Source organism: Tamandua tetradactyla, chromosome 20, assembly GCF_023851605.1.
Source record: "Tamandua tetradactyla isolate mTamTet1 chromosome 20, mTamTet1.pri, whole genome shotgun sequence".
Lineage (NCBI taxonomy): Eukaryota > Metazoa > Chordata > Mammalia > Pilosa > Myrmecophagidae > Tamandua > Tamandua tetradactyla.
In genome coordinates, this window is record NC_135346.1 from 55,384,578 (window position 1) to 55,398,361 (window position 13,784).

Sequence of the window (13,784 nt, forward strand, 5' to 3'; positions counted from 1 at the left end):
ATAGAGAGACAAAAAATCATGCTTGAAAATTATCATATGTTAGACTGAGTAAACAACCTACAATTCCATAATAGTGGTTGATATTTTAGATCTTATATATGAAAACAATTTAATATCCAACTTGCTTCATTTCATGAGAAAGCGAAAATCGGCCAGTGAGATTATTGAGAAAACGAAGGCACTCTATTAATTGTCAAAATATTGTATTTTTTCAAATATTACCTAACTAAAATGAGTCTAAGTATCATCCTGTTTTTCCTTTGAATATTGTGAAAATGGAATCTTTTCCTCTTAATATTGTAGTCTGTATCTTGCTTTCAATTTTTGAAAGCGGGGTGGGGGGGACTCAACATATCTAGCACAAGCTCTCTATGAGTTTTCAAGCATTTTAAATATTCATTTGAATGTAAGCAGTGATGTCTGCATTCAGAAATGCAAGTTGTTTAAAGTGTCAATCTTTTGCATATCCCCATGATGCCCAGGAAACCTATTGCTAATGTAGAGAAGTAGTGGGAGTATGTTAAAGAAAAAACAAAAACATTATGCCTCACTTGCTTCAAGAATTCATTTAGTAGAATTATTTCAAGTGCTGTGGATCCTCTCCAAAAATGCTGTGTATTTAATTCCTGACTATTGAAGGTGTTGTGACTTTGCATTTTAAAACACTTTTGATGTATTTTTTGTTTCCTTATCTACACATTAAATGTGGGGACTCTCCCCTACTGTTTTTCATTGCTGTGTTTGAATCAAATGCTTAAATGAGTAGTCAAGTGATGATTCCATTTAGCCTCTTTGTGCTAAGCAAATGAATTTATAGTACTCTCTCTAGAAGTAAATCCTTTAACTCAGTTGAAAGTTTAGTTCAGAAATCCTATTTTATTAATTTTATGTAAGATTTTTTAATGTCACTATGAGAGTGGTTATTGAGATAAGTATTTAAATTGTTATCTTTATGGGAAGGAGAAAGTAAATTTAGTGCTACTTTAAAATATTATAATGACGAATAGCCAAGAAACCCTAACTTTTCCTTTGGTACATACACAATGCTTATGGTATTCCTATATTGCAGATTGCAGTCACCCAGTATTCTATGTTAGAGAACATATGTTGTATATGGATATAAGATGTTTTAGAATAGATATTGTATACTGATGGTGACTTTGTGTAGACTTAAAATTCTCTAGAAATCTGCTAGGAGAGTTGCTGGAAATAAGACTAAATATCATGTGATTCACTTATAAATTTGAATTAATTTGAGAATAAATAAAATTTTAAAAATGAAAGGGACTCAAGTTCTGTTGCTAAAAAATTAAAGTGATTTATTTTAATAGACGTGGAGATGCGGTATAATTTCTTACCGCATTTAACCTCTTTTTTCCATTTAAATGAGCTTTCCTTTGGCAATTGGAGAAAGACTACTCTGCAACATGCCCCCCCCCCCCCAGGGTTAGTTGGGCATTTTTCTTTAAGGGACATTTGATGGAGCCTAATACAAAATACAGTAAAGAAAAAATGGATAATGCGAACCAGCTCATTTTACGTGGACTCATAAACAGATTTCTCCTTCCAAGTAAATTACTATTATGTGCTCTCCAGTATCTTCTGGCTAATTGCTGGATCTTTTAACATCATTAGTCTTTAAGATTCAGAGGCAGCCAGGCAGCTACACCGCAGGACTGGTTGGAGTCTTCCTGGTCTGGGCTGGTTCCTTCTTTGTTTGGATGATACCAAGTAGTTCAGAACTGTGTAGAAGGGGAATAGCTCAGGTATCTCGAGATTGAAAAATTGCTTTACTTCTAGAAGCCTCATGAATAATGGTAAGTTACTTAGCAAAGAATACAGTTAAAACTGCCACAGTTAACTTCGTATGTAGAGATTTAGGAATAAAATGTATTTCCCCTCCATCTGTACTCTCCCTTCCTGACGGCTGAAATGGAACATCCTAAACAGTCTTTCTCTTTTCCTTTTGCGTAGTTGTGCCCTATGGTGGGACCTGGGCTTCTGTGTTGAGGTAATTCCTTTTGTGAGGAAGGCAGAGTTGTGGGGTATGATTTTCTTTGTATTATTGGTACAGGGCATATTATTAATCTTGAACAACTGTCTCCTTTCTGGTTTACTTTTGGTCAGGATTTGTGGGATTACTCACGACACTGTGTAGGCAGAGTATCTGAAAGTGTGAGTTTTGAACAGCGTGGCTACATTTTTCAGATAGGGGCTGTTGGTTGCTTTTTTCTTTTTTAATGTGGGGGAGGGGACGGGGAAATGCCTGGGAGAAAAAAATTTCGATGTTTGTGAACACTATTGTTGTGCTCATAGGATTGAAGTGTTCCTTACTTGGCCTCTAAACTGAAACTAATTTAGGTAATACCAATTTAGGTCATACTAAATGCATTCTGGGTGTTGGCCAGATCCCCATCTGCTTTATTTGTTTACATAACATACACTGTTAAGGAGGGAGTAATGATCCCCTGCCCTCTACCCTCCTCACGTTTGTGATAGCATATTTAACTCTTGTTTTTATTTGTGTTGAAAATCATATAAGCTGTTGTCACAAAGGGTAAATTTGTTTTATGCTTTCTGTGATGTGGGTTCTTAATTACTTAAGCAGTCACTTCATCTTAATCCTGAACTTTGAGTACAAGGAATTTTATTTTAGTCCATGAAAATTGTCTAGTCATCTTAAAACATTGTTGCAACTCTTCTACCTGGATGAGAGGTGAGAGTAAAGGGAGGGAGGCAGGGAGTGGGGAAGAGGTGATAGGCCTTTTATGCTATTGGAAAGTTAAAGATGCTAAAAATTTTTTTAAAACTTTATTTTAACTCATAATTTTTTTCTCCTTTCCAATTATGTTAAAACGCACCTATTTTATAGTCATTATGACTTAATTTTGTGTAGACACACTCAGGGATTATTAATGGAATAAACTAGATGTGGCAGTTAAAAATGAGATAAATCAGAAAACAGCAATCAGGAAACGAATCAACAAATCCTTTTCTTTAATGTTTTACATTTTCATGTTAACTATTGTGCACAACTTAATAAGTATAGGTTTTACCATGTGTACAGACAAAATAATATTCTCCATTCAGAAATCTGAATGGCATCTAAGTGGTAAGGTTTTCAGACGTTGTCAACAATTTGTCAGTGATAAATATTAGAGATCTATATGTAGTATAGTATAAAAAGTATAAAGAGGAGAGAGGGGGTCCACAAGATTTATAGAGGTCCATTTTTCTTGTGCTCCACATCCAAATTAATATAATATATTGTGTACCTTTTAATTGTGTCACATTGCTTTCTATTTTCTTTTTCTTCTGTATTGTAAAATTGTATACAGAGCTGACCTGCTATTCTATGTCCTGACAGCTTCTAGGACAGCTCTCTATATAAGTATCTGCTTAACGAAAGACCTTTTGATGATGGAGTAAGACAATAGGGAGTTGTTTCTGAAGGATTTAAGGCCTTCCTTGATCCTGTTATTTAATCCTGGAATATGTTATTTGCTGACTTTGGGGGAGGGGAAGCAACGCCACCTGATTGATAGCTGCAATAAAAATATCCAAGATTCTCTTTGCATACAATTTAGCAATAGGAAGGAGGAAACAGTTACATAATTATGCCACAAAGTTATTACTTCCTGATATGCATGGAATTTCTATCTGAACGCTTTATGCAGTTGATACATTTATCAGCAGTGTAGACTGATTCCTTAAGTTTCTTTACTTAACCTCTCTTTATTTTCCCCCTCATATTGCTGCTATCCTTGCTATTAAAACAAAATGAGGGATAAGAGAGAAAACTTGGTGAATTTGTTGCTGGTTAGCAGTAAAAATTTATAACAGGAACTTTTTAACTAGTTCTAAACCAGTTACTACTCTCTGAATCAGAAATTGAGATGGCCAGACTGCCTTTGGGCTTCATTATTTTGTCTAATTGACTGATTATGAATTCAGTCCCACACCAGTACACTCAGTTCTAAAAGCAAGGCTTTATTTTATTCTGGGTATTACCTGGTAACCAGTCAATTAAGAACATTAGTGGAACTCTGAAGGGAAAGCAGCTCCATGATCTCTTCGGAATCCAGTTGTGTTGATGCCAGTTGCTGTATATTGGGAAAGAGAAGGAGGAATCAGCCAATTAGAAAACCCTTTTTATTCCTGAAAGACCAACAAAAAGTGTACATCTGTAATTCTGAGGCGCCACCATGATTAATTGAAGTATAAAGAGCCTAAAAAAGAAAGCTGACTTGCTGGCCCTAAGTTCTTTTTGCACTTACAATAATACACCAATCCATACTGCCTGGTATGATTGTTTAAAAAGAGCTATTTACTACTCAATCTCATTGTAAACAGAAGTTATTTTACAGTAGATTGACTGAAATGTTAAGAAGTAAAAAAGGAGAGAAACATTTAGGATTGTGTTCAAACCTGGTGTTGCCTGCTGTTTAGTGGCCTTAGGCTAGTCACTTCTCCCTAGGCCTTGACTTACTTAGCTTTAAACAGAGAGGTTGGGCTTAATGATTTTTAAATTGCTGTCTAAAGTTTTTATAGTTTAATGACTGAAAATAGTTACATGAATATCATTTTCATCTGGGTATGGTAGTATTTAATATTTAATGCTTGTAGAAGGGATATAACTAAAGATCATTCAAATTTAGTTGATTGAATGAAGGCTTTTCTTCAGGATTGCATATTTTCTTTTTGAGGTAGGCCAAGAAATAGTATGCAGTTTGTTTAAACATGGCCATGGGAAATATTTCTGTTCTTAACCTGTGAACCGTGGGTCTCTTCAACCTTGGGAATTATTTGATGGGGTCTCTGAACCTGTAGTGATCAGCATTCCAGTTTAATGGTAAAATGCCTCTTATATATGCGTAATTATCTTCCAAATGCCTATGAATGTTGTTATTGCAATTAAAATAGAGTTAAAGATGTTGCTCAATTTATAGTAGCCTTTGTTATTAGGTTTTTTATTGTTTTTCTTGTAGTATTCAGTGGGTAGGAGTTGGGGGCCACAGTTACTATCATGGAGAGGAGCCTGTATGAATTATTTTGACCAAAGTTAGGTCTTAATAATTATGAAAGGTTGTGAACCCTGTCTGCCTTAGAGAGAACTTTTCTAATTGTTTTGCTTCAGGCTCTTGACATCAAAATGTTCCCCATTACCATAAGGTATATAACAAATAGTGAAAAAGAATTTAATAGAGGAAATAGAATGAGTAGGAGGTCAGAGAGAGGAGTGGGGAATTTACTTACCCTATCCTAGATTGCCATCTCCACCAAATAGCGTTTTGGAGCTTCATCTCTGTTATTGGAAACCATCTCTTTGCCCTTTAAAGCAGGGTTAGGAGTGTGGGCTGTTCAGGCTCTATCTTGCACAGTGCCTGGGTCAGGGGCGCCATATGAGGAGAGGTATATACCCCGGAGCTGTTCACATGGCAGCCCTTGTTAGGATGGGGAGACAGGTACAATTAGAGCCTTCTTTAAGCCACAATGGTTTGGAATTATCTTCTTAAGCCACAATGTAAGAATTATCTTACATTTTAGACTTCTGTTTATACACTAGTTCCACAAATATTTGCACATATTCCATGGACCAGGTAGTAAATCACAGAACACATTTGAGGCTGTACTGCACTTTCTCTGTTTGAGGTAGACCTGAATACTTTCTGTATAGAAAGCAGTGTTAACTCCAGTTCCACGAGAAAGTGCCTCTTCTGAGCATTATCTCTAACTCAAATCCTTACTATAACTTTTTATGTGGGTTTTATGATTTCCATTTTACAGTTGAGGAAATTACATTTCAGAGAAAAGCAATAGCTTCTGTAAAGTCACTCAACTAACTGGTATCTCATGGAACAAGATAGGAACACATAGCCTCTGGCTCCTGATTTAATAGATTAGGTATTTATTATCTAGCCTTTAAGGGGGACAAGCATCATAAAAAATCTTTTTGTCTTACTTAGTATGCTTTTGATAAAGGGGTAAGCATTAAAATTTCTACACCGGGTATAGAATATAAATCTATATTTTATCATAATCTATCAAAGATTCAGGTCTCACTCCTGCTGGTTTCCTATTAAGAGTGCCTCTTTTTGGGTGGAGGTCAAAACAGAATCACTGAGGGAACTTTTCCAAGTCGGCTTGTTATCTTCCCTGATTTTGATTCATCAGATTGTCATGGGACTTAAGCATATATGTTCCTTAAGTGAGTCACATTTACAGTTCCCTTCCCTACCCTCATCTTCATTCCATTTTGAGAATGAGTTTAGATATATATGTATAAATTCTAAAGCTCTCTGAGGCCACTCACAAAGCAAATATTGACCATCATCTATGTGTCAAGTGGTATTTTAGGCAATTGGAATACATCTGGGAATGAAATAAAAACAAGGATCCCTCGCCTCAAGCAGCTTGTCCTCCAAATAATTAGTAGATATTTTTGAACAGCCTGTTTATTAAATTCGTTTTGAACGCTGTTAATAGGAATACCCAGCGCTTTAAGTGTATATAGGAAAATATAGTGGTTGAGCCTCCCGAAAAATACAAAAGGTGAAATTCTCAGCAGAGATATGAAATTCAAGCACATTCTTCACTAAGCCTCAATAAAATCATAAGAATTTATTATAAGTAAGTAATGAGAGTTGATGATAGGTATGTATGCAGAAAGCCAACTAGTGCATTTGCTGATTGTTTTGTTTGAATAGGGGGTTGGACTTCAGTAACCAGTTTTGAAGATGACTTTTTATCAGTGTAGTGGGTAGTGTTTGGTTTTTTAAAGTAATGATTATAAGTAAGGGCATTACTCTTGGTTCTTTTTACATTCTACAGTCAGTCATAGAAAAGTCTTTATTATTTTTAGGATATGTATAAATCTGAGAACTTTAAAAGTTCTGTTATTTACAAACAGCTTAGCTTATGGTCCCTAGATATTTGGTAAGTTGTCTTAATATTTTACGTCTATGTTAGTATAGAGAGCTATTTCTCAAAATCACTTTTACCTTGGTGCCATTTCACAATTCTTTGTTTATTCACTGGTTCTTTTAGGAAAATGCACCTCTTATAATGCATGCTTTTTCTTTTCTTTTTTTTACGATTTTTTAATTTTATTTTTTAAATACCAAAAAACAACAAACAAATGCAAACATCCCTATTTTGATCATTCCGTCCTACATATATAATCAGTAATTCACAATATCATCACATAGTTGCATATTCATCATCATGATCATTTCTTGGAACATTTGCATCTATTCAGAAAAAGAAATAAAACAAAAACAAAAAAAATTATACATACCATACCCCCCCCCTTTTTTTTTTTTTTGTTTTTTTACATGGGCAGGCATCAGAAATCAAACCCGGGTCCTCTGGCATGGCAGGCAAGCGTTCTTGCCTGCTGAGCCACCATGGCCCGCCCCATACCATACTCTTTACCCCTCCCTTTCATTGATCACTAGCATTTCAAAGTAAATTTATTTTAACGTTTGTTCCCCCTATTTATTTTTATTCCATATGTTCTACTCGTCTGTTGACAAGGTAGATAAAAGGAGCATCAGACACAAGGTTTTCACAATCACACAGTCACATTGTGAAAGCTGCATCATTATACAATTATCTTCAAGAAACATGGTTACTGGAGCACAGTTCTACATTTTCAGGCAGTTCCCTCCAGCCTCTCCATTACATCTTGAATAACAAGGTGATATCTACTTAATGCGTAAGAATAACCTCCAGGTTAACATGTTGACTCTGGAATCTCTCAGCGATTGACACTTTGTCTCATTTCACTTTTCCCGCTTTTGATTGAGAAGGTTTTCTCGATCCCTTGATGCTGAGTCTCAGCTCATTCTAGGATTTCTGTCCCACGTTAGTGCATGCTTTTTCAACCAAAGTTGCAAGTTAGGAGAATTTTAATTTATTACTTGACTTCTTCCCCCCCACCCTGGATTTTTTCCCTCTAGACTACTTCCCTATGGATAACATTTTTACCACCCATTTGTCTGTTTTTCCATTTTTCTTTCCATGATGTTATCCTTCTTTATTTTATTTTTTGTTAACTGGCTTTGGCTTGGTTTAGTTTGAACAAAAGCTATGTCTAGTTTCTGAAAGCTTAAAAATTGCCATTAATCACTGGTATCATAACATCCTCTTAAGGCATGTTATCTTGTTGCTCTGTCCTCTAAATGTAGTATCTAGAGTCAGAGGCTTCTGGCCTGGATAAAAATAGCTTTCCTGCCTGCTGGTTTGTTGTTAGGTTTACTGGCAGTAGGAAATCTTTTGAATTCCTTAATTAGATCAGCTCCTTGATAGATTTTCTCTAGACATTCCCTTCTGTCTGAAACTTTTAGATCTTCAACTTTGCACCTGCCCTGAGTTATAGTCAACGCAATCCTTCCTTTATATTAAACTGTTGCCAATCTATAGGAATGTATCTCCCATCCACTTTACTCATATTATAGATAAATAATGTTTTTTTTTCTTTTGCCACCATTATAGTCTTTTTCTCAACTGTCATCACAATTAAAAAATTAAATTTGAGTTTTTGATACAGAAGGAAGATCCTCCCTGGTTTATGAAAAGAAAAAAATTTAAGTTGAATTTTCTAAAGTTTTCATATCCTAAAAATCCTTCTGGAACTTTGCCAGTTTGGCTATTATAAAGAAGTTAGGCTTTTCTCTTCTCTCCCCCAGAGAAGAACTACATCTCTGTTTGTGACTCAGGTCTTTTCTCTGAAGCTGAAAAAAAAATTCCCCAGATTGCCTCTCCCTTTCTTTTTCTTGCATTGGAAAATTGTTGACTGTCTCTGGGGGAGGGAAAAGGAGGAAAGAGTTCATATTAATTGAGCATCTACTGTGTACTGGGGGACTTCTCTGTGCATTTTATGAAATGTTATCTTTTGTACTTCTCTCAATAGCCCTATGAAGTAAATAGAGACATCTCTGATTTACTGTGGTACAGAGAAGCTAAGTCATTTGACCTAGGTTACGATTGGGATTGGTCTGACTTTCTGCCCTGTTGTATTTTTAGGGGTAGAGAAGCTACCAGTCACTGGCTTTGTTTCATTCATTCATTCCACAGCTATTTATTGAGGATGTTTTTCTGCTCCAAGCTCTGGGATGAAAAGACCTCAAATCTGTCCTTGAGAGCTTCTTGCCCTAGAGGAAATGATAGCTTAGAAACAATCAATTTAAATACAGTGAAATGCCTGCCATGGCATTTCATAAATGGCATGGCATAAAAAGTTATCTGAATTAGGGAGGGGATCAGAGAGACTGCACATAGGATGTGTGATGTCTAAGGGAATCTACCTGTGTAAAAGGGTAGAGGCCTGTGTGGTAAGACACTGGGACCAAAGAGAGTGAGAAGCATTCCAGAGGAAGTAAGCCTGAAACAAAAGGACATTATGGGCCTGCAGTTTTGAAAGACTGGGGGGCCTATTGGGACAGGGAAAGGCAATGTGGAGAGATGGTGAGAGCAATGAGTTTTATAATTCTGGCTTTTAAACTGAAGGTCATATTTGTCCTAGAGAAGGGTTTTACTTAACCTAAATTACTGTATGTATTTAATGAATTTAAGTGGCTCTTTGGGAGGAAGGCAAGACTCTCCAGTTGATAAAACAGTCCCAGTCAGTTCCTTCTTTGAGATTTGGAAAGAAATGTTTTAAAAGTTGGTTGTGCCACAGATAAGTCAGGGTGGAAAAGAGTGACTGATCTTCCTTGGGGGAGTTATTTTTAGGTCAATGGAATAAATACTTAAAAATAATTACCTTTATGTCACAAAATGATAGAACATATTGAGCAAATTTTTAGTAGTGATATGCATTTGTATAAGTATAAAGTTGATATTCAAAAACTGAATTACTTCTCTTTTTTTTAGCCTAGTTTTTTACATTGTCCAGGTCCCCGCAGTGCCATCTTGCTGCAAGTCTCGGGCAGTGCTGGTAAAAAAGAGCAGATGGAGAGCCTGGAGGAGCACCTCCTTTAAAAAAAAATATGGCAGTATAGCCTTGATTTATTTAGAGATGAACTAATTAAAGTTAATATGAGCAGAGATAGGAGGAGTACCTCCAGGTAAACAACAACAACAAATATATGTATGCATATGAATGTATACTTGGGTGTATATGTGTGTGCATGTATAAATCTTTGACCTGCCTTAGAAATGGGCCTGAACCCATACTCATCTTTCCCTGTTAGAAATTTTCATGGTGTTCACTGAAACATTCCCTCTCCCCTTTTGTGGAATATCTAAGTTTTTATATTGATTCCCTCTCCCCTTTTGTGGAATATCTAAGTTTTTATATTGAGTTGGTCAAATAAAATTTAATTTAAACTTTTATGCTGCTGGTCACTTATAGGGCTGCATGGTTTTATCTTAGACAACTCTGCAGAGTTATCCCCTATTATCATTTCTTGGCTTTTACAAGTCACCAAGAATGCTGGCATGACTGAAAAAGAGAAGGTCATGGCATGACATCTAATAGCATTGTAGAGCATTTGATATTTTTCAGTGTTTGTGTGTTTGAAATGGCAGCCTTTGTTATAACATTTCCTACTGAATCATCAGTAGCGATAAAATTTAGGTGACTTTTTAACAGGAATTTTTATTTTATGTAATTGTGAATACATATACCACTAATATATTGGAATATTTCTTTTTAATCTTTTCAACTTTCATCTCTTTGACTAGGTTACTTTAGTTAGTGCCTTAAAGAAATAGTGATTACTGTTCTTTTGAGTACTTCCTGCCCCCACCAATTCTACCTCAATCTGGTTAGTAAATATCGATTCTCTCCAACTCATAAATGCTTAGTATAGAATTTCCTAGTTGAAAAAAAACAAACCAAAAAAGAATTTCCAAGTTGGAGTATGGATCTTTTCCAGGCTGTAGAATTTGGTAGTCTAGTTCCCCAGAGTCACAGTGTATGTACTAGTTGCCTATATTTGGCTAGATTGAGTCATGTCACCAGATATAGACTATGCCTTCTGCATGATGTGTGCCAGGCTTCTGACTCCAAATGCCACAGCTGGTCCCTAGAGACCACTACTTTCCTTGTCATAATATCCCTTAAGATTAGAGCTCTAATCAGGCAATGTTTCTTTACATTTATAACATAATCAATATCAAGAGCCTTCAAAGATTAAATTTTAACCACAAAATAGGTTCACTTGCTTGAAACCCTAATGCCTTCTTTCTCCCTTGAGGAATTTGATTCTAGGTGTGCCAAAACCTGGGTTATGTTTATAAATAGACGAGTTATCAAAAACCAGACAAAAAGAGAAATCACAAGCACTGGGCTATATTCATATTTCGATACCTTGCCTATTTTTATTTTGCTACACTTTATTCATTTGTAAAATGCTGGTGTTTTAAATTCAGTGGATTGAACTCATTGAATGGTCACCTGGTGCACAAACAGGAAATTCAAGATGCCTAGGTAAAAAAGCTCTAGGTCCTAAATGGGGGCTATTATGTCAAAGTGATAAGGAAGTTGGCAGTAGCTAAAATGATTATGAAAGAAGGTAAGCTATTGGTACCAATAACTAGGAGTAAAATTTGGTGAGTTAATTTTAAATGGTTTTCCTTTTGGGGAAAGATGTCTCAGAAAAAGGTGCATCTGAAAACCAGATTTGAAAAATTCTTTTCACTGTAGATGTGAAAAGAAGGTTGCTGCTTTTAGTGGGGGAGTGTATCTTCTATAAGCTAGCCATGGAACAAAATGCAGAAATATTGGTATAAGCTGGCATCCATGGAGCAGAGAAGATATTAGAGCAGAAATGAGAGGAGAACATGAAAAATGCAGTATAAATCCCATGGCACTGATGATGGCGGCTCTCAGAACATTTCCCGAAAAGAAGTGATATGTGTTATCCCGTAAAAAATGTCATGAATCAGTGACTCTTAGCTGTGAAAAGTATTTACAGAAGAGTAGACAGGTTGGGAAAGCATTATGAAAGCCTTTTTTTTTTTTTTTAAAGTTTCATTGTTTCTGTTTTAAAATGGGAATCGAAAGCAATACTGATTGTTAAACAAAACATCACAGGTGTTTTTACTGCTCAGAGGCCAAACTTAATTCTAGCCATATCACAAAGCCAGGTCAAAAAATTAAGAACAAGTGTCACTTTAACAGAGTTAGCCAGTGAACTTTGCCAATGATTTTTCAATGCTGAATTGTATCTTAGCTGAGATGTAGAATTACAGTGTTCAAAAATCTAAGGACAGAAAAAGGCCAAAGGTCACCTACTTTGTGGGTGAGGTAAGGGGATCTCTTCAGGAGGTTTGTGCTGAGGCAAATTTTAAGAACTGAGTTAGAAGGTTTCTTTGTGCCTGTCAAGTTGAAATATTCTCTCACTCAAAAGACATTTAAAAGGTCAGTTGTGATAACGTGTAACTTTTGTTAAACTGGGCTAGCCCGTTTAGTCATTTGTCTTTTGGGTTCCTGTTAATTATTCTTCCCTAGCATCAAATAAGATATTATAGGTTGTATAAAACAGCAGTGGTTTCAAACCATTAGGATGTGAGCATTAAGAATTTTTAGAATATCTTAGAAATGATAATAGTTTTAATCTTTAACTTCAATTAATATAATTTAATGTTTTTGTTCCTTTATTAACTTGCATCAGTTTTTAAAAATGATTCATGATAAATAAAAGTGCTATGTATATTAGCTCTGTAAGTTCATTTACTAGAAGGTTTACAATTATGAGATTGATATGTAGGTTCTATTACAGAAAATCCACTGCTACTTTGTAAGTTAAGTGATTCAGAAACAGAACTCTTCCATCCCATGTTTTTGACAGTTAAGGTCATGTACTTGTTCCTAGCTTCTTGAGTCTATCCTTTTTAAAAAAATACTTATGATAAGTCATAAGATTCAGTTTTGTAGTTAAAGTAATCACATGAAATTCGTTGGATTTGGATACTTGGCTGTGTACAGTAGCATTAAAGAATGAAGCCAGTTTTTAAGAAGAAAATGAAATATCAGGATTAATTTGCACTTCCTTCTCCATCTCCATTTCTATGCTCATTCTAGACAAGAACAAGTTGAAATTTTAAGAACAGTGACCAGCTTAATTAAAAAAAAAAACTTTGTATTTGGTTTTAAATAGTAGGAAAATTTTACATTCAGATTTTATTTCATATTAGACTCCACAGTTTCAATAAAGATTAATTAAAGCTGCTGGTAGTAGAGAAAAGTTTTTTCTTTTTGTAGTATGAGTTCATTTTTTTTGGAGATTATTTCAAAGAAGCAGGATTCTGAGACATTGAAGGATTGCAGAGGCCTAAGATCTCCTCTTAAAGAGTTGAAAACCTGGGGCTGTTGAATCATTAGGACCACATATAATCTCTGATTCCTGTAGCATTCATTAGAATGAGGTAGAGACATTTTGGAAGGCTTTCCCAAGCCTCAAGGCATAGGAGAACCTTTTTCCATAGCCTTTGAGAGTCTGCAATGGTTCTGTGGGTTTGTAGTTGAGACTGCTGTTTCCTAATAGAATGTGTGTAATTCTGAGTCAGTTTTAAATTCTCACACTACTCCTGTTGTAGAATGCTGGACTACACTAGATAATTAATAATCAAGTTCCTCTATCCATTCCCTAGATGAGCAAGACTTGTTGAGGGTTTTCCACCACTCTTATGAAGGTGGGTGCAGATGGACATGTGGGGTATGGAGACTTAAAAATGTTGCCATAATGATTTTAATAACTTATAGCATAGAACTAGGTACATGGTATGCACTCAGTAAGGATTTGTGGTATGAATACCTCAACTTACATGTAGAA

At 35.5% G+C, this 13,784-nt stretch overlaps 1 protein-coding gene across 6 annotated transcripts in view; it reads left to right on the forward strand.

The window, feature by feature from the left end:
- The window catches only part of CPEB4 (cytoplasmic polyadenylation element binding protein 4), an 87,424-nt gene that overhangs the window by 38,833 nt on the left and 34,807 nt on the right, over positions 1-13,784 (forward strand). For 3 of the 6 annotated variants that reach the window (XM_077137678.1, XM_077137673.1, XM_077137674.1), the window contains one exon: positions 13,603-13,644. The exons of the other annotated variants lie outside the window; for them this stretch is intronic. In XM_077137678.1, the coding sequence (XP_076993793.1) occupies positions 13,603-13,644 (42 nt within the window). The remainder of the gene's footprint in view (positions 1-13,602; positions 13,645-13,784) is intronic. 6 annotated transcript variants of the gene reach the window in all.